A 27,522-nucleotide genomic window follows, 5' to 3' on the forward strand; every position below is an offset into this window, starting at 1 on the left:
CCAGTCAAGATAGCAGAGCCCTGAAGAGCAAAGATAGAGATTTTAGGTAAATCTTGTTTCTAAAGTGAACTCTGCTATATATAAGCTGAGCAAACTTCTCAAATCTCTTAAACTCAAAAGGACTTAATTTTCTCAGCTGTAAAATGGGATCATCTCACTTACCTTATAACATCGTTGGGGGGAAGTCACGGAGGTAATGTTTATCAAGTGTTTAACGAAGTGCCTGGCACATAGTAGCTCTTAATTACTTGGGGAATAGCTGTTATTTGAAGAGTACCTTTTTTGGATGGTGATGACAGCTAAGGTTCTTTTTCTATTACAGAGCATACTTGGATGTTAATGAACTGAAGAACATTCTTAGACTGGATGGATCAACACACCTTAATATCTTCTTTGCAAACTCCTCGGAGGAGGAATTGGCAGGAGTAGCAACTTGGCCATGGGACAAGGAGGCCCTAATGCACTTAGGTGAGAATTAGAAACTTCTTCAGGAGGAAATTGGATTAGCGCAGGAATAAATTTAGTGGCAATGATAATGATGATGATGAGCATGACTAGGATGATGGTGGTGGTGGTAATGATGACGAGTAATCTATTAATCGCTTTCTAGTATACCGAACTCTCTAGCATTTCTTATCTCATTTCAACTGCCGAGCATTGCTCTGAAGAAAATAACATGGTACTATTAGCCCTGTTTTACCAATGGGGAAACTTAGATCCACAGAAGGAATAGAGCTTATCCAAGGTCACACGCAAGTCCATGGCAGAGCCACGTTTGGAATTCAAGTTTCCAACTCTGTCCTTTGATTGCTTTCTTTACACACCCCTTACCTCTTAGTGCATACAAATATCCTCTCAGCCTGGTAATCACTTTGTGCTGACACAACTAAGTCATGAGTTGGCTTGAGAGACCAAAGAGACCAAAGAAAGTGAGTTATTCCTCTATGTTCCACTAACACTACCAGGAACTCTTCTTACACTCAAACTGTGCTGTGTGCTGTGTGTGAACACAGGCCAATTACCGAAAGTCAGAAAAGACCCTGGTTTCTGAATCAGGCCCTATAAACAAACATTGTAGTTCTTTAATTTTGATTTTTTCATGCTGCCTTCTAGTACATGTCTGTATGTACACATGCATTTTTTTAACTTACGCATCTTTGAAATCACAGCATAGATAGAATTTTATGTTCTCTCTCTCTTTTTTTTTTACTTAATGTTATGCTCCCTACATGTTTCCACATGATAGCATTCTTCCTAATCACTTCTGCTCCATCCTTTTTTCACTTAACATCACAAGACAAAAGCATCCTTCCAGGTAATTTCCGTCTCTCTAAAGGAGACGTTTTTCATGACCACATAATATTCCATTGAGTTTACTCAGCCATTTTCCCCTTGATTCAATGATCCCATTCTTTGCAGCCCTGGATAATGATGCCTCCCTCAGCGAGCGTCTTCATTTGGGAAGGTTAGGGCTCAGCAGAGTGACCATGCTGGGTGTTCTCCAAGGCCCTGACTACTGTCCCAGTAATACGCCCAGAGTCTAGTCTCTGCTTTCAATCTGCAGAATCTTGAAAATGAGGGAGTGTGCAGCTTCACATGATGAAGACTTCAAACTTTACACTTAGTTCCCTTTAGACTGCTCTTATTCCCCACTTACTTTTAAGGGAATGAAACCTATCCTCTGTGTGTGTGTGTGTGTGTGTGTGTGTGTGTGTGTGCGCGCGCGCGCGTACACTCATGCACGTGCATGCATGTATGGAAGTGTGCTGTTGCATAAAGAGAGATAGAGACAAAGATAAATATGTATTGGTTCCCATCTGGGGGGGTTTTAGCCCCTAGGAGATATCTGGCCATGTCCAGATATTTTTGGCTGTTACAAATGGGGGGATGCTACTGGCATCTAGTGGGTAGAGGACAGCGATGCTGCGAAATGTATAGATTTAGCCAGAAAGAATTAACCAGTCCAAAATGTCAGTCATGCTGAGGCAGAGGAACCCTGAGCTAGATGATGATTGGGTGGAATAGACAGGGAGACAGGCAGACAGAGGCTGGGAAGAAAAGAGTGTGCAGCTTAGGCACACTTCAGGGTAGATGATCCGTTTCCATCGCGTGCCTCATACGATATATGGGAATCCTGCTGGCCCAGAGCAATACACATGGTTGTTCTCGGCTATGATTCCACTTGGCAGTATGGCCTTAGGCAAGTCTCTTTCCTTCCTCAAGTCCCAGTTTGCTCAGATTTTAAATGAACGGGTTAGGCTAGATGGTCTCCAGGGACAGTTCTCGGCGCTGAAATGCCGTCCTATTGGAAAAGCAGCTGAAAGTCTCTTCATCAGTGTCTTAGAGGGGTTGAACAGCAGTCTTCTAAGTTAGAGAAAAATACTCCTGATGATTCTGTGAATTTCAGAGGCTGGCTCAGGACCAGAAATACAGAAGGCTATAAATCCATAGCATGTTATAGTATTTCAGGATGATGTCAGGCTCAAGCTATTTCACCTTTTAAGAGAGGCAGTGAAACAGGACTCGAGCTCTGTGCTGTCGCTCTGAAAAAGGGTGAGTCGGGAGGGGATGAGGTAAAACAAACAGAGGTGGCCCGGACATTAAGTCTGCAATCCTGTCACCATCCCTAGAAATACCTGTGGGGTCCTAGACCTTTCCACCCACCTGCCCAGTACCTCAAAGTTGAAGCTTCATGGGGAGACAGAGAACCATGGGCACTGTTGCAGCTGTTTATTTTAGAGCTCGCCAGAGATGCAAAGTCACTTTTCCAAGATCACACAGCAGGGTCAAGTGGAATGGGGGTTGCCTCTCCTGTCAGGCTAACTGTCCCCATCCCCCTAACCTGTCTTCTTCCTGTCCTGAGAAATGCTGGCCAGAAGCGATTTCTCTGCACCAGACCCAACCAAACCCAACTTATTAGAACCATACATATATTTTACCATCTTTTCCTGCTGTGATGCCATGATCCCTGGAAAAAGGCTTGGGTGGGAAGGGGATTATGTTTCATATTATGATTGACAGGAAATAATTGAGAGAGATTTCCTGTCTCAATTTCTCTTCCTCCCTGCCTCTCAGCTTGCCCCTTCTCACACACGCGTATGTGTGCACACACCCCCACACACCCTCTCATACATCTTTATCTTTGTGCTAGAAGGCTCTGAGCAGTTCAGAAGTAATAGACTCTGTGAGCCCCATGACTGAGCAAGTTCGCCCTCCCGGCAGTTCAATCCAAGAGAAAACTCCCCCCACGCCTGCCAGTTCAAATCAAGGCCCTGCCCCATCACCATTCTTTTATAAGACACCGCTCTGCACTTAAAATCGCTACTTGCAGAATGTTCAGACCTGAATTTTAACCTCCTCTTAAACACAGTTGGATTTTAAAGTTTAAATATCTCCCTACCAGCCTATATGTGTTTCTCCAGTGCCTAAACTGAACATGAAACATGCTATCCATTGATTCTGCTGCAATCTGTTCCATCAATCTCCCCAAGATAAGCCAGACTCAATCTTCTAAGACACGTGGGGTAGACAACTGCTTCTCAAACTAGAACACACAGACCAGTCATCTGGCGCCCTTGTTAGAATACAGATTCTGATTCTCTAGGTCTGGAGTGAGAGGCCCCAGATTCTGTATTTTAAGTTACCTTTCAAGTGATGATCATTCTGCTTATTCTCAAGACACTCTGAGAGTAACGAGTAATTAGTGTAAGGTATCCACTGAATGTGCAGTGTTATGCTAGCTGCTTACGTGTGCTTAGTTAGACCTCAGAAAACTTCTGTAGTAGGCTTAGCATTCAGCGAAGATTCAACCGCCATTTAATGAGATACGATATTCCAGGCTGTGTGATTGGCATTAGCTGTAGAACTCATTAAGGGGCCTGGCTCTGGAAGCTAAGGATCTTGAGTTCAAATCCCGACTTGAAACCCTACTGACTCCTGATCATGAGCCAGTGACTTAACCTGTCTAGGAAATCAGTGTACTCCTATAGGGGTTGTGAGTTGGTTAAGTGCTATTAGATGCATGAAACACTGAGCACGGGGCCTGAGGACACATGATAAATGTTCAAGAAACATTGGCTGTAATGATACTGTCATAATGATGAGCCCAACATGATGCTGGCCATCCTGAGTGCTTATTCTCATAGAGCACCAGAGATGAAGTGGGATTCAGAGATGGTAATCAGTTTGCTCAACGTCACACTGTTGGTGAAGAGCCCAGAACTGGGACCAAGGTATCTGATCATGAGGGCTTCAATTGGACAAGAGTGTGCAGAATGTTTGTAAACCACAGCATGCCTTACTGTTGAAGGACAAAGTAGCAGCAGAAACATCTACTAGCCCAGAAATCAAAGTCCTCAAATGCCAATCATGCCCCTTCTTTTAAGTTTGAGAGCACCTTGGTTAAGTTGTCTTACTTCTTTAGGCATTGGTGTTTTCATCTGAAGAAATAAAGGGATTGCACAGAATGACTCTTGGGACTCCTTCCTACCTAAGCAATGATTCATTTCACAAGTCATAACGGTACTCAGGGCAGTGGAGTCACAGGGTGGAGAAGCCTGTGGTTACTTTGGGCAGCACCCCATTTACCCACGATTGATTGGGGGATTTCTGCACCAGGAAGCAGGGTACCCCGTTTGCTTAATGCTCTGGTTTTCCCCTTGCAGGTGGCATTGTCTTGAACCCGTCTTTCTATGGCATTCCTGGGCATACCCACACCATGATCCATGAGATTGGGCACAGCCTGGGTCTCTACCACATCTTCCGAGGCATCTCAGAGATCCAGTCTTGCAGTGATCCCTGCATGGAGACGGAGCCCTCCTTTGAGACTGGTGACCTCTGCAGTGACACCAACCCGGCCCCCAAACACAAGTTCTGCGGTGACCCGGGGCCAGGGAATGACACCTGTGGCTTCCATAGCTTCTTCAACACCCCTTACAACAACTTCATGAGCTATGCAGGTAGGGACCCCTGCTTTGCAGGGAGCACATGGCCGGGTGTCACACACGGGCTCAGGTCCTGGCTCAGAGAAGCCTGGTCAAGGTCTTCCTTTACTAAGACTTCTTCATCCCAACAGTCCCTCATCCTAGACAATCAGGATAATAGTCCTTGTGTGAGACCTCAGGGGTACTTGGAAGCTGTTGTATCTGAAGACTCCTCAGAAGCGCACACTTTAGGAGGCTGACTGGGGCCCAACCTCAGGAAACCTGGGTAGATTCTAGCTTTGCCTCTGGATCACCTGATGCCTTTGGGTCTATCACATCCCCTCTCTGGGTCTCACTTCGCTCAAGAAAATGGAATCTTTGGATCCAAGGAACGTTGGAGAAGTTTCCTCCTAATTTTGCAGCTATATTTTTCTAAGCTGGTGCTTACTGCAGCTTTTTCCTTTTCTTCCTTTTTTTTCTTTTACTGCAACTTTTTCTTAAACATAAATCTCTCATACCCTCTTTTACTATTTTACTACAAAAAAATAGAATGCTTTTGGTTTTGCAAATTGCATGAGATGGGGACATTCTTTTCCTAATTCCATATATCCTGTCAAAACTCTTTTCTTATACCATCAGTAATAGTGCTAAAGACTCATTCTTTGGGTTCAAGGATGTCCTGTACTTCTTTTAGAATAATATATCAAGGCCACTTCTAGCCCTTAGAACATTTTTGGAAAATTAAAACAAGGCCATCTCAGCCTTCACTGCTGGCCTCTTAGACCAAGAACCGTAGGGCCCAATCCACAAATTGCACATGGTAGCCCAGCATTGAATTTTATTATAATATTAAATTTAAGTGTCTTTTGCCCCTATGAAAATAAGTGAGTTCTGTGAAGGCAGATATTATCTCCAATGCCTCATGGTATTCCCAGCACCTAGCACAGAGACTGGTGCTTAATAAATGTTTGTTAAGAAGAAAGGGAGGGAAGAAAATGAATAAATTCTCATAAAGGTATGCAAAAGTGATTCTTATCAATAACAAAATTTCTGCTTGTATAAAAGTTTGTGGTTCATAGAGGACATTAATACACACTATCTCATTTAACTGGCAACAAAACTGTAGGGTAGAAACTATCTCCATTTTACAGATGGCAGTACTGTAGCTCACCAAAGTCCTTTGCCCCAGGTCACGCATCTGACCCCAAGCATTTTCTTCTCTTCTGCTCTTGTGCAGCTCTTCAGAAGAGACCTAGAGATGGGTGCATAGGAAGCAGAACAGCCAGGCTGGTTTTCATATTCTCTTCCACAGAGATGGGGGTGCAGGAGCTATCAGGCATGACTCTGGGGGGCTCTAGATGGGACTCCATCTCTCTTTGAACCAGGAAAGCTCCCTGTCAACTGTTTCCCATTTCTTCCGGGGTTTTGCCTCAGATTGTGTTGGAAGAGAGGATATTGCTGCTGAAACCCAGTGAATTTGATGATCCCCAGTGGGTCTTTCTGCCTTCCTGTTTGGGCTGATGACTTCTGGGGGCCTCTTCAGTTTAAGGCTCATGTCGTTCAAACCTGAGATCTGTGGAAGTGTCGACCACCCAACCTTAGCACCATAAAGGGGTCTTTAGGTTTAGGTCTTTAAAAAAGACCACAATGCTGGGTATTGCCTCAAAAGCAGATTCCCACTAGGCTCCCTTTCCCAGCCAAGCCGACATCCCACATCCGGTGCCCTGTCCTTTCACGCAGCCCTACTTACGTTCCATTTCTGTAGCACCTTTCCTTGGCCAGCTCGATGCACATGGAAAATAAACAATAACATGAATTTGGAAGTTTGCCGGACTGTTAGGGGCCTCAGAGCTGCCACTAGCTACTAGACCCCCATAAACTAAATCTTTTTTTTGTTGTTGTTCCCCTTCGTACAGATCTAAAGGGTGATTGATTTACTGTTGTTTTTTTAAAGGAACCCCTCAGCTCAGTGACCCATTAACAGCAGAACTAATTCACTGAGCTACGATAACAAACTTACACCCGCAAAAGCATATTCAAGGCGACCACGAGCTTTGAAATGTTTGTTTTCCTTAGGATCTCTGATAGATGAGGTGACAAAAGCAGTTGGATGAAATTCAAAATGCAGAACAGGATCGGGTTCTCATGGCCAGGGAGAGCTGTGCACAGAGGCTGCGAAGTCCTGGCCAGAGGGTGGGGACCCTGCTGGGTCAACTGCTTGGGGTTCCTTCCTTCCTGGGCACTTCTTCCTCAGGCCTGGTCACTGGTTGAGCAAAGAGTCTCGTGCAGTGCTGTCCACTAGAACTTTCCGTAAAGATGGACATGTCCTGTGTCCATGCTGTCCAGTATGGTAGCCACTAGCCTGATGTGGCTCATGAGCCCTTGAAATATGGCTAGCGAGACTGAGGAACTGAATTGTTAGCCTTCAGTAGTCTTAATTAATTGGAATTGAAATAACCCCAAAGGCTGGTGGCTGCTGTATTGGTCAGCACAGGTCTACAATAATTATTTATTTAAAAAATTTTTTTGAAATTTATTTATTTATGCTGAGAGAGAGACAATACATGTAGGGGAGGAGCAGAGAGAGAATCCCAAGCAGGTTCTGCACTGCCAGCACAGAGCCCGATACAGGGCTCAAACCCACGAAGCCTAAGATCATGACCTGAGCCAAAACCAACAGGTGGACACTTAGCCATCTGAGCCATCCAGGCACCTCAATACGTCTGCATTAATTATTGAGTGCCTATGATGATACACCACACACTGTGAAACACTTCATAGGCTTGTCTTATAGAGTCCTCAAAATAACCCAACGAGGTGAGTGCTATTCTTACTGAACCTATTTTACAGATCAGAAAGTGTGGGTTTCATGTAGCCTAAGGAACTTGCCAGGGTCACACAGCAAAAAGAAGGTAAGCCTTTCTCACTGTGGAGCCTGTGCTTATAATCATTCATCATCTGGCTCTGTTTCTGATGCTAAGGGAGATAGAGGGGGTCCCAAGTACTCAGTTCAAGCAAACACCAGGCAGGTTGATTGGGGCAAGCTTAGTTGAGCACCAGGCGAGTACCGTCACCTTGAGCTGTTGGATAAGCCCTGAGCAGGTAGAAAAGCAGAAGCCTAGACTCTACTTTCTGAAGATGATGGGCCATAGGAGGCCCCCCCAAGAGCACCGTCCAGTCAGGTCTTCCTCAAGAGTGAAGAAAACAGGCCTTCTCCAGCCTACAGGAACAAGTGTATTGTTACCCTCATTCTGCATGTCAGGGCCTTTGAATACAAATGGATGCTTCAACCCTGCGCTCCCAGCTCTCAGGAATAGATCCTACAGAAATAAATTCATTGACTTCTTTGAAGATGTAATCATAAGAATGTTCTTAGCAATATTCATTGTCCAAGTATCAATTAAGTATTTACTACCTGCCAGGCTTGAAGAAAAATGCTTATGTGTGTGAAAAATTAGAAACTGTTAGCAAGTCCAATGAGAATGGATTGTTGTAATAAATTGTGAGGCCTCTGTATGATAGAACATTATGTGGTCACTAATGATAGTGTAGTAGATGAAGAAGAGGGGTAAACAGAAGCAGAGTAACCTGGTGCAGAGCACCAAGTTTGGGCGTGCAGGCACTGAACTTGAATCCTCCCTGCATTAGCCTTTGACCCTAGGCAGTGACTTCTCCTCCGAGCCTCACTTACTTCCTGGATAGCATGAAGGATAATCACACCTCCCTTTTGTGATAGTAGGTGTAATCATGCAGGTAAAGGATTTAGAACTGTCCTTGGTACCATAACTAGTTCTTCCTAAGTGATATTAGTGGGTTTATTTGTTAACTATTTAATGTGAAAATGGTCAGGGAACCTCGTACAGTGTAAGACCTGGCATGTGTGTGTGTGTATGAATATATGTATGTATATAAATGTATGTATATATATGATGTAAATATATTTATGATAATGAGAATTATAAATATTTATATGCATATACATACACACACATATACTCCTATGTACTAAGTATTAATTGTATTATCTCTAGATAATGAGTTTAGGGTTATGTTTATTTCTTCATAACTATTTTTGGCACATTCCACATATTTTACAGTGAATGTAATCATTTATTATCACTATCATTATTTAATAAAAACCAAAAAGTCAGGGATTCTTACAAGGGACAGCTATAGTTATCCATATACTAGACACGAATTAGCTTATTAAATGCTCTCATTAGCTTTAGGAGGCAGGTAGTATCACTATTCCCTATGGTTACAATGGGTACAAACAAGGCTGGCAGGGGCCAGCATTTTGCTCGGGGTTCCACAGCACATGGCAGCCCTGGGTCCATGACCCAACCTCCCGTGCTCTGCAGTCTCCATGCTGCAGAGGGGAACATGTTCTGGAGAACAAAGTTCAGTTACCAAAGTCAGGGCAATGCACCAGCAGCATGGGGACGGCAGCATGGGGATGAGATCCCCAAAGTCCTCTCGGCTTAGGGATAAGATGGGCTGGCTGGTCCTGGAGATCACGTGTCGGGAGGGGAAGCATGTGGAGGCAGGAAGCCAAGAGGGACTGACTCTAGACATGAGCTAATTGAGACAGAGCATTGTGATAAACGGAAACCCTTTGGTACCTCCCCCAAGATTCTGATAGCACCTAAGTCTCTAAGCAGTGTACCCTGGGACAGACGTTTGCTGACTTCTACTTTCAAGTTCACATGCATTTCTGTTTTCCTGCTAAGTTCTGTCATCTATCTCTTTTTCATACTCTTTTTTATTGAGAAACATGCAAATGGCTAATTTTTAAATCATTAATGGAAAACACACTCTTTTGGGAGAAAAGGAAGAAAGGCACAAATAAGAGTGTCTGGAGGAAAAAAAAATGCTGGTTTTCTCTTCCATTCATCTTGATAAATGCTTTATGTCCTCCAGCTCACTGGGTCCCCACAGCAGCACTGTGGAGTGGGGTCAATTTAAATGTCCCCAATTTATACATGAGGGACCTGAGTTTTAGAGTTACTTCTCTCTTTTGGAAGTGACTTATTAGTATACTACTCAGTGCCTGTGCCTTAACATACATAGACATTCCCCTATTAATAGCCAGATGTGTTATTTCTGATATTTTTACCATTATAAATGATGCTTCAGAAAATATCCTTGTACCTAAATTTTCCGTATGTTTCTTCATGAATATATGTCTATTGAATTCCTGAATGTGATATTGCTACATCAAAGAGAATGAATATTTTAAATTCTGGGATTTTTCCTGCTTCTGGTTTTCTAACGCACACACATGTGCTGTTTGCAATCATGAGGCAGTGAGGATTTACTGAGCATTTATCATGGTTCTTTGTGTTCTACTCCCCTTACCCTTTAACCGAATTCGGAGGTGAATGCTCTTGCTAGCACCATCATCCCCATTTACAGATAGGAAAACTGAGGCACTGAGTCGTGAATTCACTTGCCCATTTGACTCCAGATCCTTCATGTATTGGTCTAACTCTTTATCCATACTTTCTTAGTCCCTTCTCCTGACTCTAACCTATTAAGTGGCTTTTCCAAGTGCACTTTTTGCATTAAGAAGGGCAAAGCTCACAGCAACAAAGAAAAACGTACCCAATGATCTGGCCCTTCTTAGACTGAGACATTTGGACTCTATTCTCCAGGCAATGGGGAGCCATAGAATGTTTGTTATCCAAGGAATTAGATGGCTACATCCGGGCTCAAGGGAGATGCATGTGGCTAAAGATACTTGCTAAGGGACACCAGGCTCTACTGCTTCTTCCAAACATATGAAGGAGTCCCCAGGATGCTGGAGAAGAGACAGACTGTCGGAAGTCACTCAGGAGATCAGAGGCAGCTTCTGTGTATAACCTCCTTGTACTCCTGTCCCTTCCCCAAGCTGGATTCTCAAGGTCCTATCCAACTGCCTAGCACCTGCCCAAAGTTATTTTCTGTTTGTTTGATAAGGGGGAAGTCAGTTTATGTTGCAGGATTCCCAGTGGCGGGTTTATTTTAAGATCTGGCGAGCCCCATGCTTCTCTGTCTGGGGCCCAGCTGCAGAAACCCTGACCTGGCCGACACCTCTGGGAAGTGGTGTTTTTGGAAACCAAGCGAAAACAGTGCCTTGCTCTGCCCCTGAGGCAGTTGAATAAAGCTGTTGGAAGGGTAGACAGGAGGCAGGCTTCTTCCTTGAGAGGCGAGTCTTGGATACTATTCAGTCCACATGGTCGAAAAGAGAGTAGGGCTGAAGGTCATTTGATCTAAAGACATTTAAGAGATTGTATTCCAGTCAGCTCAGACTCAGGCTCACATCCTATTAATCACCTGCAGGATACTGTTCCCATACAGGGTCTCATTTATGCTCAGACGTCCTTCTATTGATTCGAAACATGGTCTTAGCATCAAGACTGCCTGGGTTTGAGTCTTGGATCTATCCCTAACATTGTGATCTTAAATAAAGCTGCATGACCTCTCTCAACCTCTATTCCCTTCTCTGTAAAATGGAGAAAATCATAGTATTTACTCCCCAAATCATGGGAGTGTTAAATGTGTCCAAGGCCCAGTGCACCATGCCTGGCTTATACTAAGCACACAGCAAATGTCCCAGTGACAGTGCTGTCCTCATTCCCAGGACGGACATGAGCCTGATAGTTCCTAGGGCTGCCTGCCTCTGGCTGTGCTCACTGCAAAGGACACCATGTCCCTGGGTCCTGTAGCTCCCTACAGTCCTGACCTTTCTTTCTCCATCTGAGCCATCCAGTCTGGTTGACCTCAAGTACCTCCTTCTTCAGAAGCCTCCCTGGAGCACTGCCCTTCCCCAACGTGCTGTCTCTTGTTCATCAGTGGTCAGCATTGCAGTCGTCAACAGTCTTCTGATCGCCTTGACTCATACAACAAACTGGCCTTCACTCTGTAGCTAGAGTGGTCCCTCCTCTGGGGCAGGAACATTTTAAGTTTCATCTTCCCGTGGCCCCTGGGACAGAGAAGAGAATATGGGATAGATGCTCCGAAGGTTTGTGAAGGACAGTATCACTGCATCCATGGATAGTGGAATGGATGAATGAATGTATGGGTGAATAGAAGGGAGTGAGTGAGTGAATCAACAAGGAAATGAATGAATGAACGAATGAATGAATGAATGGGAGATACTAGGTGAGTAGTGAGGCAGGGGCAGAATAAAGAAATACATCGCTTACTGACCAGGGATTTGGGGGCCCATGGAAAGCAATTTACCTGTCCCTTGTCCTTAGCTGTGACCTCTGGGCTGCTCAGTCCCATCCACCCTCCCCTTCCTCCCGTTCCCTCTCACCTGCCTCCAGAGGTGATGACTGCACTCATTTGTGCACAGACCATTAACTCTTAAGCACTGAAAGAGGCCAGCTCTGTGTTGGCAAGGACTGGGGTGCTGGCTGGCTGTTCCCTGGGAGACGTCATAACTCTCTCTCATGCCCTCCCATGCAGCCAGGTTTTTATCTCTCCCTCTGCCCACTCGCAGATGACGACTGTACGGACTCCTTCACGCCCAATCAAGTTGCCAGAATGCACTGTTACCTGGACCTGGTGTACCAGAGCTGGCAGCCCTCCAGGAAGCCGGCGCCTGTCGCCCTGGCCCCCCAGATCGTGGGCCACACGACCGACTCCGTGACGCTGGAGTGGTTTCCGCCCATCGATGGCCACTTCTTTGAAAGGTGAGTGTGGCCTGTGAAGTGGTGATCCCTCTCTCTCCTGCCAAGAAGAAGGGACTTCAGAAGGGAAGCAGTCTTGGAGAGGAGTTGTGCTGTTTTCTCTGTCCTTGCTCTCTTGTTCAACTGCCCCTGGCAGTTCAGCCACTTAACAGTGACTGGTCCAGATAGGCATGTTGTAGATTTGGGGGTCAGGGGATACATGAATGATTGCTAATCGGAATTAATAAGTAATGATGCATGCTTTCAATGAATGAATGTTTAGCTTTATTTTATTCTGAAATACCTGGAAACTCTATCCTCTGGGATGGAGGTCCTGATCTCTTCTCCATGCATTCAGGATTTGAAATTGCCCCTGGTTAATGGGTAATTGTAATATATGTATAGTATATATTAAATATCAAGGTGTATATGTGTATATATACATATTCATATCATACATGAATATACATGCAAATATATATATATAATATATGTATAATACATATAATTAGAATCTTTGTGCACAGTATTTCTTTGTAGAATTGAAGGTAGAATTTTTAGAAGACCAGGAATGATAAACCGAGGCACAGGAGTTCTGCTCCCCCATCTGCCACTTATTAGCTGTACTGACTTGGGCAAGTTACTTTCCCTTGCAGAGTGGTCTTCTACCTCAGAAACGTGTGTCTTACGATGCCTCAGTAGTCTGCAGGCATGAACCTGAATCCAGGGGTCTCTTGTGATGCCTTTCAGCATGGAGACCCTCTGAGGAGCTCAGGCTTTAAGGAAAACAGATTCTAAAGAGTCGGGAAAATAGATTAAGATGTTGACATCTACCCTTGCCTTTAATTTAGGGCTTATTAGTGTCTTAACCTCTATCCCAGCCCTTCTTGGGAGTGTTTTATCTCATACTGATGATATACCATTGATGATGGCAAAAATAAAAGCCAGCTAATGATTAACAAATAATTCTCTGAGGTCGTGGCTGTTGCCATTCATTAAGTGCTTACTCTGGGAAAGATTCTGCATTAAAAGCTTTGTTTGCAGAGTCTCATTTACTCTTTCTAGTAACTCTATGAAGGGGGAATCATTTTCCTCATTTGCTGGGTAAGGCAGGAATTGGAGCTGAAAGAGGCTGAGAGATTTGACCAAGAGCCCGTAGAAGTTGGTGGGAGCTGGGCTCTGACTCACATTTTGCAGCGTCTTGTCTCTGGCCCCTGTGTGTTTTCATTAAGTCCGTCTAAAATTTGAATTATGAAGGGGGTGTTACCCCTACCCTCAAAAGAGCCACAGAAGGTGGTAAGGAGCTCTCGTGGTGTGTGTGTGTGTGTGTGTGTGTGTGTGTGTGTGTGTGTGTGTGTGTAAATACATATTAGTTCATGGTGCCACATTAAATTGAGGCTCTGGGGCACCTGGGTGGCTCAGTTGGTTGAGTGTCCAATTCTTGATCTCAACCCAGGTCTTGATCTCAGGGTCGTGAGTTCAAGCCCTGCGTTGGGCTTCTCACCAGGCGTGGAGCCTTCTTAAAAAAAATGGGATCTCTAATTTTCTACAGTACCATCAGTCCCTGAATCTAGAACCTTTGTCTGGCAGCTGGGTGCATGTGTTCATAGGGGAAGGAAATGTAATCCCTGGGCCCTCTATAAAAACCCCCTTCCCCTGCCCCCAGCCGCCCTCACTGGGAGCTCAGAGCTGGGTTTGGGAAACCTCATGTGACACTTCAGAGCAGGCTCTCCAGCAGCCCGTAGATTTATTTATTTTTTCTGTGGCGATGAGAAGTATCAGACTTTTGGTCAAGCCTTGGCCTCAATTCCACTTAAAAATGGAAGTTTTGTAAATGAAGCTTCCTGTGTATGTATTTAATTTATATTTCATAAAGCAGTTATTGTCCATTAAATAAATACCATCTGATTGTTGGAAACCTATTGGAGGGTTAATTGTTGTGTAATGAGATAGGTCTCTATTACATGGTACCCTCAGCTCCAATCAATATGTTTTTAATAACCTATAGTCAGTTGGTACTTGAGGCTCGTACAATAGCTATTCTGTTCAGTCTAAGATTTCATAACGGAGTTATCATATGTTAAATTAAAACTGACATTTTAGAAACATGTCTAATTAGGGTTAACAGCTACATAGACGATAGACTATGGCTAAAGGAAGTTGGTCCACCAGTTCAATAAATTGTTACAAAGAAATTGAGCTATCACTCCCGCATACACTCAGTTTGCACTCATGTGCATTGGCCTGGTGCAGAGCATACAAGCTCTACTGACAAATTGTCTGCACTCCGCTCCCCGCTCCACCACTCTTGGTCTATGGGGCCTTTGGCAAGCATTCTCACCTTATTCTCTCTGACCCTCTGAATCTTCTTCCATAATTGTGCCCACTTCAGCTGGATTTTGTGGGGAATTCAACAAACATGTGACATCTGTGGTATGCCTAGCACACCCTCTATGTTCAAGAAATATTAGCTCCCATCTCATACGAAGTTTCCCAGAGCTGTTTAGCTACTTGAAAATTCTCTTTCCCTGCAAAATCTCTGGTGTTTTCCACTACATCCATCAATGCCAACCTCTCGCCCCTGGCCATCCCTACGTCCTCCTGCTGTTCCTCACATCTGTGGTCTAAGAGAATACAAGGGTTTTCCTTAAAAAAACATATTCAGATCCTCCCACAGCCTGTGTCCTCACACATGGGCAACTGAATAAATAATTCAAGGCCACCCCTGGCTTTTCTAACTCCTTTATTTTTATCTGTCTTGCAAACATGTGTTGATGGAATGGTTTCAGTTATCTGAACAATTGGTGGTGGGGTATTAGAAAGAATTCTGGACTGAGAAGCAAGAGACCTGGGTCTCAAGTCTTTGCAATCTCATTCATTTCCTCTTCCTCTTCAGCCTCAGTCTTCTGATCTGTAAGCCAAAGGGCATCTAGCCTTTTGCAACCAAGGTTCCTATTTGCAAATCTCAGAACACAGAAAATAACTTGAGTAACTATTTTCTCAATTCTCCTTAGAATGGTACATAATGAGTACCATTCTAGATGCATAGGAGAGAAGTAAACTCATCATACACAGTGGACATCTTAAAGAAGCACTGTTCAATGGTACTTCTGCAGTAATGGAAATATTCTCTATCTGTACCATCCAATATGGTAGCCATTAGCCAACTGGCTATGAAGCACTTGAAATGTGACAAGTGTGGAACTGAATTTATTTAAATTTATTTAATTTATAATTTATTAAATTTATTTAATGTTAATTAACTTACGTTCAAAGACCCACATGTGACTGCTGGCTGCCATATTAGCACAGACTTGAGCATTAAGCTTTGATTCTCATGGAACCTAGGTGAGAAAGATGATCTCTTCCAGTGTTAACATCCTGTACATCTGTGATTTCAGAGTGTGTGTGTGTGTGTGTGTGTGTGTGTGTGTGTGTAGATACAGGTGCAAATAAAAATCAAATAAATGCCAGAGGTAAAAAAAAAATACTATATACTCCCTGGATGTATAGATACTTCCTGATTTTGGTAAAGCCTTTACAAGCTATAACCTTGGCATGAGTACATTGTACTCATGATCTTCTATTTCCTAATCTGTAAAATGGGAACATGACCCACTGCCCAGAATCACACCATTGCTTTTTAGTTGCTGACTTAGCCTTTACTTTTGTCCTTCTTTCCTCAATCCATGTTTCATTTAGCATTCAAAGCAATCTTTTTAAAATGTAAATTATATCATATTGCTCCATGACTTGGAGTGGCTCCAGTGGCTTACAACCCTCTAGTGGCTTCCCATTTCTTTTATGTATGATCACCATGTGGTCTACAGGACTTCCCATGATCTAATCCTTGCCTATTTGTCCAACTGCCTCTCTTACCACTCTTTCCTTCATTCGTGACTCCTGTCACTCACACTTCCTTTGGGATCCCTATACACCAAGCCCTTTTTTTTCCTGCTTAGGTCCTTTATGTTCCTGCGACTGCCCCTGGAATACTTTATATCTACTCTTTATGTCATCCTTCAGCTCTCACCATAGATGGCATTCCCTCACTAAGGCCTTTCATGACTGTTCCAATTTTAATTAGCCCAGTACACCTCTCCCACTGGTATTCTTGCATACGTCATACATTTCCTTTGCTTCTAGAACTTAATGAGCCTGTTATTTTATATTTGTCTACTTGTTTATGGACTATCCACCAGGCTGCAAGCTCTCTGAGTTATAGGTAGCACATCTAATTTCCTCACCCTTCGATGGTCAATGTCTGGTACTTGTACAGTGCTAACAGCTAGAGGCTGTTCAATGACTACCCATTGAATGAACAGATGAAAAAATGAATGAATACATGAACCAATGATTGAATATGATGAAAGGTATTTTGTAGGGCTCTGTGCAAACAAGGCACATTTACTGTCAGGTGGATGATGGTTTAGTCACTCATCAAAGTATTTATTGGAAACCAAGGATGTGTCAAGAACTCTGTGAAGTACAGGGCACTCACTCTATGAGTGTCATCTGAAGCATGACATATAAAGAAATAGAAAGAAAGGTTCCATGTCCATTAAGGTCAGTGTGTTTCCTAATTCCATCCCAGAACCTTTATAATCTCATTGTCATCATAGAGCCAGTCATGTGACTCTGAGCTGCTATGCATGGTTTGTGGTCATTGTAATGGAACTCAGCCTTCCAGAGTAAGGAACTCTCTCTCCACTCCTCATTCCCTGTCTACAAGTATATTTGTATAATTATTGTGATTGCTAGTCCAGGAGTAACTCCTAGATATTCAAAATACATAGAAAATTCAGAAAACCAGAAGGAATAAAAATGGGGATCATCCTATACTTGTTCCACCACCCAGACATTGCTGCCAATATTTTGTAATATTGAAGTTATTTGAACAGTACTGAGATGCTGCTATAAATTCAGTTTTGAATACAACTTTTTCACTTAACATTATAGCATTCCATGACATTTCAGGGAACATTTTTGTAATGACTTCTTACCATTTTATTGACCATGTTAATCTTAGGCTATTTCATCATTCTCCTACCACTGGATATCAATGTGCTTGCAAAATTTCTACCTACGTATGATTTTATATTTATAGTGATAAAGCTGAGGATGCAAATTCTGCAATTTGAGAGTCTAGACTAGGCTAGTCATGAGTCTTAGCAACATGTCTGAGTTACTGGTGTTCACCCATTCATCTATCCACCTACCCATCTATCCACCCATCCACCACCCACCTATCCACCATCCATCCACCCACCCACCCATCCACTCACCAATGCACCCAGCCAGTATCCACCCATCCACCATCCATCCATCTACCCACCCACCCACCCACCCACCCATTCACCCATCCACCTATCCACCCATCCACCTATCCACATATGTTGACCACCATATAAGCAGATAAGCAGGAGAATGATCTGTTAAGATATAGATTTGGGGATGAGTTCCCTGGTAGCTGTGTGGAAGAGGAATGGGGAACACCAATAGACAGATGCTTACAAGTATACTCTTTCTTACCATGTGATCCCAAGGGCTATAGAGCTTCTCTGTGAAGGGAAAGCCCTAAGACTCCTCCACTGTATCTTTCAGGTAGTCAAGGGATAAAGATTCTTCTAGGAATGATGAAAGAGGTATTGGCAGGACCATTGCATTTTGAGAAATAATGGGCTGATCCCTCTCCCCTCCTGGCAGCTGCCTCCTAAACAGATGCCAAGTCTGGAGAACAAGCAAGATCCCAGAGGCTATTGTGGCTAAGGGGAGATTGAATCCAGATACATGAGACACTAGATGGTAGCGGAAGCCACTGTAATATTCCACTTCTAGGGCTGTTCCCTTCAAGGGATTGGCTTGCCCCTTGGAAAGCTGCTAAAAGGAATTTGATACCATGGTAAAGAAACTGCTTTTCACTGTTAAAGGTGATTCATCCATCCACACAGTGTCAGGGCTGGAAGGTTCTATAGGCACCATCTGGTTCACCCAACTCATTTTTGAATGAAGGAACTAGATCATGCCTTCTTTCTATTTCATACCTAGGACCCAGGATGGTGTCTGGCACATGGGAGGTACCTGATAAGCACTGTTAAAAGAATAAAATTGGAGGTTAAATGGGACTAAAGATTTTTTCACAAGCACACATCAAGTCCTCAGTGGAGCCTTGAATGTCTGATGAAACTAAGATTAGTACAGGTAGTAAGTAGTTGGCCTGTTGATTCTGTACTGCTTGAAATTAAACAAGTGTATCTATCGTTATGACAGAAACCACATAGGCCTAAATAAGATCTTTGCTGAACACTGGGGAGGAATTTCACTTATGCTCATATTCTGGAATCTTTGGCGAGGATAAGGAGGATAGGGTAATGTGGAATTGTTGTGTCTTCTGCCCTGGATCAGGAGCTCATTCAACCATTCCTAAGTCAGTGCATTTCCCTTCTTTCCTTGGCCTCCTAGAGAATTGGGATCAGCATGTGAACTTTGTCTGGAAGGGAGAATCCTGGTGCAGTATGCCATTAATGCCTCCTCCCCGATGCCCTGTGGCCCATCAGGACACTGGAGTCCTCGGGAAGCAGAAGGTAAGGCCACCTGGAAGCTCATTTACAGGTTAGGGGTACAAAGAACAATTCTTTACATACTATCTCATTTGATCTTTATGGAATCTTCAAGGCCAAGTTTTTAAATTTTATTTTATTATTTATTTATTTATTTTTATAATTTTATTCTTTTATTAATTTTATTTTTTAAAATTTTATTTTTGTCTTTTCCCCCAAGTGTTTTTGAGACATTTTTGACATCTAACATCACATTGTACAAAGTGATGATTTGATACATGTATCATTGTGAAGTAATTACCACAGTAAGGTTAGTTTACACATCCATCATCTCATACTTTTTTGTTTTTTGTGGTGAGAACATATAAGATCTACTCTCTAGGCAATTTTCAAGTGTATGATACAATATTATTCACTAGAGTCCCCATGTTGTATATTAAAACTCCAGAATTTATCCATCGTACAACTAGAAGTTTGCACCTTTCGGCCAAGATCAAGGCCAATACTCATGTGTCGATTCAACACAGTCTTTGAACTCTTCACTGTGTTAGGTTTGACATCCCACTTTAAATTTGAGGAAACCAAGGTGCTGAGATAGTGAACAAGTGCCTGAGGCCACACACCTGATAAAGACACAGCTTGTATGTGTGTTTATACACGCCTCCTGACCCCGACAGCGTGTTGGTTCAAGATCACCTTAGAATCAGCACACATACCTGGGGGGGGGGGGGGCGGGGGGCGGGGGTTGGTCAAGGTTTCAGTAGTCTTTATCTTCTTTGGTTGTTTCTGAGAATCCCCAGGGCATCCACATATACACCACAGCTATCCCTCTCAATGTTTTCTGCCATGTACCCTCCTTTTTGGGATCCATTTATCAGCAAGACACTTGAGGGAAGCACCTCGTGATTGCCACTGTTGTGGGCTCTCCCCATGACCAGACCCTCCCCGTCTGGGGGTCTCCCAGACCTCCCTAGGGCTAACAGTCTCTGTGCTGTCTTCTAGTTCTGCACACTGCCAGATCTACTGGGTTTTCTACAGAAATTAAGAGAGTGCCTTTTACCCAATTCTTTGTTCCATGGTCACTTGGCTTTGCAGCAGCCACTTGGAACTTAACAGAATCTCATGGAAAGTTCCCTACTCAGTTTCCTTTTGCAATGTCCCCTTCTTTAGGGCTCAGATCTAGTGTCTGAAGCTAGGCTGGCAGAGACCCCATGTTCTCCCTTACCCTCAGAGACTTCCGCTTAGAACTCCGCCCCCCCCCCCCAACCGCCCGGTCCCTCTTGCTTCTGTGCAGGGCAGCTCATGTCCATGGTCCCTGGGTGGGGACCACAGTCCATCAGAGGGAGCAGAATCTGATTCCTCACTGAGGTTCAGTGAGAACTCCCCTCTTTTCCTTTATATTTTTAGAAAGGAGGTTGGAAAGAAAAAGCCAGAGAATAAAGCAAGGGAGAGGGATCAGAGAGGAAAGTGAAGGAGAAAAATGACAGCACTGTACTTTGTTATCTTCTAAAGTAGCTTAAAATAAAAATGAGAGCTGAACTTGGGAACTCTAAACAAATCCATCTGGAATGTAAAGCAAGAGGGATGTCTGGGAGAAGCCCTCAGTTCAGCCTCACAGAATCACAGGCTGTCAGACTTGGAAGGGGTGGCTAGGTCATCCAGCCCCAGTTCCCACCCAGTGCAGGAATCCCCCTCCTGCCCTCCCTTACTGAGGCTCTCCTAGCACCAGCTCATACATTCCTTGGCCTTCCATTCGTTAGAAAGTTCTTCCTGAAATCCACAGTCGTGACTTTTCCATGCCAGCAGAACCCACTTTGGGTTTTCCTGGAAGAAAATGCATGTTTCTTCCAGCTGACAACACATTGTGTGCGCACAGAATGAACAAGTCTCACCTGTGACCACTGTAGGAACTGTGTGCCTGGCACTGTGCTGGGTGCATGGGGCAAGGCGGAGCTGGCCATCTAACAGGGGTGCTGGATGGTAACCATCCAGTGCAGTGAGGCCCATGCTGATCGAAGCACAGAGTGCTGGGGGGAGCAGTGAGAAGCTGGCCTCATGTAGAACTGAGACTAAGGCCACCCAGGAAATGTCACCACGCCAGTGAGCAAGGCACATTTGACAACATGAAAGAAACTGGGTATGTTTAGAACAGTGGTTTTTTGAGTCTGATCTGGAGGATTATGGCATTCCTAGAGACTTCATAGGGTATCCTCAAAGACCAAAATTATTTTCATAATGATTCTATGATACTGATTACCATTTCCACTCCCAGTCTCTCATGAGAATGGAGCTTTCCCGTCCTTCATGGAATGCGATGTTATTACTGCTCCAATAGCTAATAGAGCACATGCGTATGTGTTTTTGTGTTCTAAAGTTTCTCAGTTTTCATTGATAGTATGGCAACTACTAGTAGATGTAACCCTCATAAACAGAAGGTCTTCAGTAATGCTCTGAGAGATTAAGAGGGTTTGGAGCATGAAGAGTAAGGTGTGGAGTCGGGGAAGGTTGGACTGAGTGTTCTATAATGAGTGGATAACGATGGGTTTTTACTGAGGGCAGCAAGGAGGCACCACATGCCTTGGCAGGAGTCTGTTGCATGGTGAGATGTACATGTTGTCAAGATTGCGTGGGTTGCTCTGTGGTGAAGAGCCTGAGGAGTGTGTGCTGGGGGAAAGGGAGCAGTGGCTGTTGCAGGAATCTGGAATAGGGATGGTGGTGGCCGGGGTGTGGTCCGTGGCAGTGAGAAATGGAGAGAAGTCAATGGAATTGAGAGATATTTAGGAGGTATAATCAGCAAGACTCTCCACTGAGACTTCTCTGGCTAAAACATCTTGGTTTGTTCTACCAGTTGCATGAATGAAATAATTTTCAGACATCTCCCCACACCTCCATCCAACCCAACTGTCAATCGGTTAAGTCTGTTCCTGGTTTGCTGTTGACCTTCTTAAAGCACGATATGTAGAGCAGAGTTCAACTGGAAGTGCTGAGCCCCCTCGTTCCCTGAGCTGACTCAGGCATGCAAGGAAACCCAGCAGCCTTGGGTTTTCCTTCAGAATATGTAAATTTAGTGCATGCAGGCCAGGAAAAGACACTGTTCTTTTTTTAGAGCATCCTATTACAGGCTGTGTGATCCTTTTGGCTGAGACCCTTTTAATATCCTTGAAGAAATAAACTTTTCCATGAGCCAAACTCTGCAATATATTTCTCAACTCATTTTCATCCTATTTATCTTTGCATGTTTAAGTTTTTAGGCTTCCCAAACTAACATAAAACTCTCAAATCCATGAGCAATGCCAGACAGATCTTTGGGGTGGGGGGATAAAGAGGACTGGACCTTGGTCTGAGCCCCAACATTAATGTGCTCTGTGCCCTTGAATGAGTCACTTAGCTTCTCTGAAGATAGCATCTCATGCACAGAATAAACGTTCTCTCTAGCTCTAATATTCCACAGAGCTGTAACTTCTTTATTTTAACCCCACATTAATAAGATAGAATATTTATCATTTAACAAATATTTATTGCACATATGTGGTGTTCCATTAACTCTGTTCCATGAACTTCAGATAAATACAGTCACAGAAATTCTTGCCTTTGGCCACAGAAGGTGATTGGACTCAGAAGAAACCCTGTTTTCCTATATCTTGAGCAAAAACTGTATTTCAGAGTTGAGTGTTTCTTGAGGTGTTTAATACCATGGACACTTGTCACCCAGGACTGAGATAGTTAAGCCTTATCAACTCACATCTCTGGTAAGATCACATGTCCAAGCATGTAACACCTTGCAAATGTTGGGTTTTCCGTGAGAGTGACACATGGCACTAGCTGTTTTCATTTTTTCTTATCTGTGTGAGTCCTTTCCCCCATTTTTCTGCCCATAATATTTCAGGTGTGCTGAAGTATTCATCTGGAAAAACTCGGCACTAAGTTTTTATAACTATATTTGTGTCAACAGCTGCAGGGTTTATACACAAAGATATATAATAGATGTCTGTATGGATCTTCATAAATGTACATTTAAATCAGCATAAGTATATATAAATATATTTCACACATATGTAGCCTCATTTCTAGTGCACAGCTTGTATCAACATGTACCTTTTCATGTAATCACCGTATATACAAAAGGGTAGGTATTAATAATGAAGTAACAGTACTTTCATGCTTTTCTTTCTTCCCCCTTCCTTCTTACTTTTTTCCTCCTTCCTTCCTTCCCTTCTCCTCCCTTTCCCCCTTTTCTCTGCCCTTTTCCCTGCCTCACAGTCACTCCCAGTCAACTTTCTAGCCTTGTTCATTTTTTCCCTCTTAGGCACTTTGGGTTGGTCCTCATCTCTTTTTAGGGTCCCTTGTCCAAGCCACAGGTGTGATTGTCTGTGTTAGTACAATCATTTCTCACCTGGTTTCACTAGACTAGAAGCTCCATGGGGGCAGAGGCCATGTGTATAGAAACCTGTTTTCCCAGGGACTAGCCTAGCACTAGGCACAGACCAGGCAGTCAGTAATCATTCTTTGGACGGACAGATGGATGGACGGATGGATGGATGGATGGATGGATGGATGGATGGATGGACAGGCGGACAGATAGATGGACAAATACATAGATGGATAGATAGTATCTGTGACTCTAAAAAGTGGTTTTGCTAAAAGATAATTTTCACTTGTTTGCTTAAAATTTTTCACTAGCCCCTCCATCCTTCTCAGTATAAAGTGCAGTTTCTTTAAAGCGCCATACAAGACTCTCCAGTATCTGGGTTATGTTTAGCTTTCTGGCCTCACCACTTGCTACTCTCCCTTGCACTCACAACCATAGTCATCTTTGTTCCTGTTCACTCTCAGCTGTTCTCTTTGCTTAGACTACCTCTTCCTCCCAAGCTTTTCCCCGTTCCTTCCTCCTTATGTTTCATAACAGAGCTAATCTATTTGTGACATCTAATAAGTATACCATCCCATTTTGAGTTTTATAGCACCCCTGTGAGGTAGGTATCATCAGAGTAGAGGACACAATGAGCTTATAGTTCAGCCCAGCTTCCATTGCTTCAAAGTTTGGCATGCTGCCTGGATGAACAGTATCACATAATATTCTGCTCCCCATCAGGGAGTGACTTAACCATCTGAGTCTCAGTTCCCTCTTCTGGAAAATGAGTTTCTTAAGACCTGTGCCATAGACTTATTGCAAAAATGAGGCATGTAACATGTTTGGCGTGGCACCGAACTCAGGATGGTCAGTCCGTGGAGCCTGGCATGGTTCAAGGGGTTGCTGCATTGGTGATGGCTGGACTCTATAACCCTGAGGCTCTTTTTGACATGTAAAAGTTTGTCTCTGATGACAGTACAAGCACAAGCTTTGCTAAGATCTCCATTCCTCTTTACCTACTTGACTGTAAGGTCCAGGCTCACCTTACTGTCCTTTGAAAAGCATTTGGTCCCTCTGTTGATTAACAAGAAATCAGGGAGAAGGCAGGGGACAGACACATTTGTCATCTTTGCTCTGTTGTGGCTCCCATCACTGATAGCCGTTTTCTCCAAGGAAGGAGAAAGATTGTTGCATCCTTTTCCAGTTCCAAGAGAAAGTGCGAGGAGGAGGTGGAATGTTCACCTGGCACTCACCATAACGCAATGGGCTTCTGCATTCCACAAAGTGCTCGCTGCTTTTTTAACTCCATATTAGCAAGATAGAAGATTCTTCATTTAACAAATATTTATTGAATATCCACTATCATCACTGTCTATGGACCAGGTACTATATTAAATAAAGGCTACCTGTCATTGAGTGAAACAGAGATATGAGAGACAAAAATGATAACTGTCTTACAGGATCTTGGTGACAAACAGATGAATACATTAATGGCTAGGGAATGTGCTCCATATACATTAAAATGTTGCCCTCAGGAAAGCTCGGTGAATAAATGATAATGTATGTGCCAACAACTCATAAAGCTAAGACAATCAGGGACTCCATCGGGTTGGAGAGTCGACACGAAGAAAAGCTTCAGCCTCACTAGGGAGTCTTATTTGTGCCTTTGACTTAAATCACTGGTCACTTCTAGCCAGCATTTGCTGAAATGGATGAACCTTGCCTAGGAATGGTGGAGTAGTTATATCCATTTATTCCTGCTCTGATGTGTTCTATCTAAAAAGTCTTTTGAATTCTTCTCAACCGCCCCCACCCACCCACTTTCTTTTCTTTTTCTCTTCTCCATCTCCACTTGATGTCTTCTCTCTTCTCCCTTGGCTGGGCAGAGGCATGGAGATTGGAGGCATTTTTATAGTCTTCACTGGAATAGCTTTTCTACCCAAAATGGTTTTCTAGTTTTCACATTGCAATTCCTATGATGCTGTAACACTACCACAAATCCATTTCCAGCAAAGATTGCCTTTTCCCTTTTGATTTATAAATACCCAGCATCCCACTTGCCACCAAAAGATGGAAAAAAAGTGTGGCTGATAGGACAACTTGAGATCCTGCGTCCTACCCTCACCAGTGATCTGTATCTCTTGTTAGATTCCCTTAAACAAATCAGAGCTGATCATTACAGAGTCATGATTACTTTTCTCAGCAGTGCAAAGGAGAGCTCTCTAAGGGTCTAGGACTACATGATCTCATCAGAGAAAAATTCAGAAGTCACTGCAGGCTGAGATCAGTGGGGATGAGGCATTGTCTCCCTGGGGAAAGAGTAGAAGAATCCCTCCTTCCTTCTCCCCCCTCCCCTGCCTCACCCAACCCTCCCCTTTCCTGAGTCAGACTGGACAGAGCTCTGAGAAGCTCAGTGGTATGGAATGACCTCATGTGGTAAAGAGGAGGAGGAGAGATAAGATGGCTCCAGGGCTGCCTTCCAGTTCTGTCATTCATGGTTCTACACAGTTTCCCTCCCAGAATCCTCAATCCAATGGGAGGAACTATCTGCACTCATCTCTTCTTTGCTGGAGGTTTCTGGTTCTTCTGTCATTTGAAGCAGGTTGTACTGAAAGCAGTACTATAAGGATTCTAGTTTATTTTTGTGGCCTCTGCATGCAGTAGGGAGAATAAAGAGTATGAACTTCAAGATGAGACAAAACTGGGTTCCAATGCTGACTGACCTTCACATCAAGCTGTGAGACTTTGATCAGTCCACTCCACATTTCTGAGCCTTAGTTGCCTCACCTCTGAGATGAGTCTTTGCAAGAAATAAGCAAGTTCAGGCGATGTTTAGCAAATGTGTGTTAAGCAAATGTGTGTCCCTTCCTTCTTTCCATCTGGGGCAGCAAAGCCTGCAAGTAGGGAATGAAGAAAGAAAGTTAGGGAATTGACTCAATAGTAAGACACTTACTTGAATGTAGTTGTGAGCAAATGTTTTGTGATTTATCCAAGATCTGTATTGCAAGGGTGGAGATGGGCTGGATGCTTTGCATACAACTGATTCACCAAAACACTGAGAATCTTCCCTCTCTTTTCACCTCTGTCTGAGCTCTAGTCAGACCAGTCTCTCCTACTGTGTACCGGAAGCTCCAAGGACCAGACTGAAGGGCTTTCAGGAACTCATACCCTCATCTCTTCTCCATAGGTCATCCAGATGTTGAACAGCCCTGTAAGTCCAGTGTCCGCACCTGGAGCCCAAATTCAGCTGTCAACCCACACACAGTCCCTCCAGCCTGCCCTGAGCCACAGGGCTGCTACCTTGAACTGGAATTTCGCTACCCTTTGGTCCCTGAGTCTTTAACCATATGGGTAACCTTTGTCTCCACTGACTGGGACTCTAGTGGGGCTGTCAATGACATCAAACTATTGACTGTCAGTGGGAAGAACATCTCCCTGGGCCCTCAGAACGTCTTCTGCGATGTCCCATTGACCATCAAACTCCGGGATGTGGGTGAGGAGGTGTACGGCATCCAGATCTACACATTGGATGAGCACCTGGAGATTGATGCGGCCATGTTGACCTCCGTTGCTGACAGCCCGCTCTGCCTAGAGTGTAAGCCCCTGCAGTACAAGGTGGTCCGGGACCCTCCTCTCCAGGTGGATGTGGCCTCCCTTCTACACCTCAATAGAAGATTCATGGACACGTAAGTGCACTCTCTGGATAAGGAGGTGGTCTTGTGGGTGGGCAAATGTAAGGAGTGTCAGAAAGGCCTGTCTTGGAAAAACATTCATCACAGACAGATTCACTTCTAGGGATTCATAACCTGGCAGTGGGTGTGGAACGGTCTTAATAAGGCAGAGTTGATATGGTGAGAATGGCGAAGCACAAGTAACCAGGAGGTCTGGAATTTGGGGAGAGCTCTAACATAACTCTAAGATTCCCAGACCTCTCTTGGTTTTCCCAACAATTAAATGAAGGAGGCTGTATAAGATTAGCAATGAGTAAGTCAGGTATTACTCATGAAATTGGAAGAATGGAAGTTTGCTAATGA

The 27,522-nt window shown here is 43.8% G+C and overlaps 1 protein-coding gene across 1 annotated transcript in view; it reads left to right on the plus strand.

The window, feature by feature from the left end:
• PAPPA (pappalysin 1) overlaps positions 1–27,522 on the plus strand; it is a 244,271-nt gene that overhangs the window by 54,003 nt on the left and 162,746 nt on the right. The window contains exons 3-7 of the mRNA XM_086683839.1: positions 323–468; positions 4,665–4,958; positions 12,409–12,601; positions 19,040–19,161; positions 26,676–27,174. Of these exons, the coding sequence (XP_086539965.1) occupies positions 323–468; positions 4,665–4,958; positions 12,409–12,601; positions 19,040–19,161; positions 26,676–27,174 (1,254 nt within the window). The remainder of the gene's footprint in view (positions 1–322; positions 469–4,664; positions 4,959–12,408; positions 12,602–19,039; positions 19,162–26,675; positions 27,175–27,522) is intronic.

This window comes from Puma concolor, chromosome D4, assembly GCF_028749965.1.
Source record: "Puma concolor isolate L17-30 chromosome D4, mPumCon1.1.hap2, whole genome shotgun sequence".
Lineage (NCBI taxonomy): Eukaryota > Metazoa > Chordata > Mammalia > Carnivora > Felidae > Puma > Puma concolor.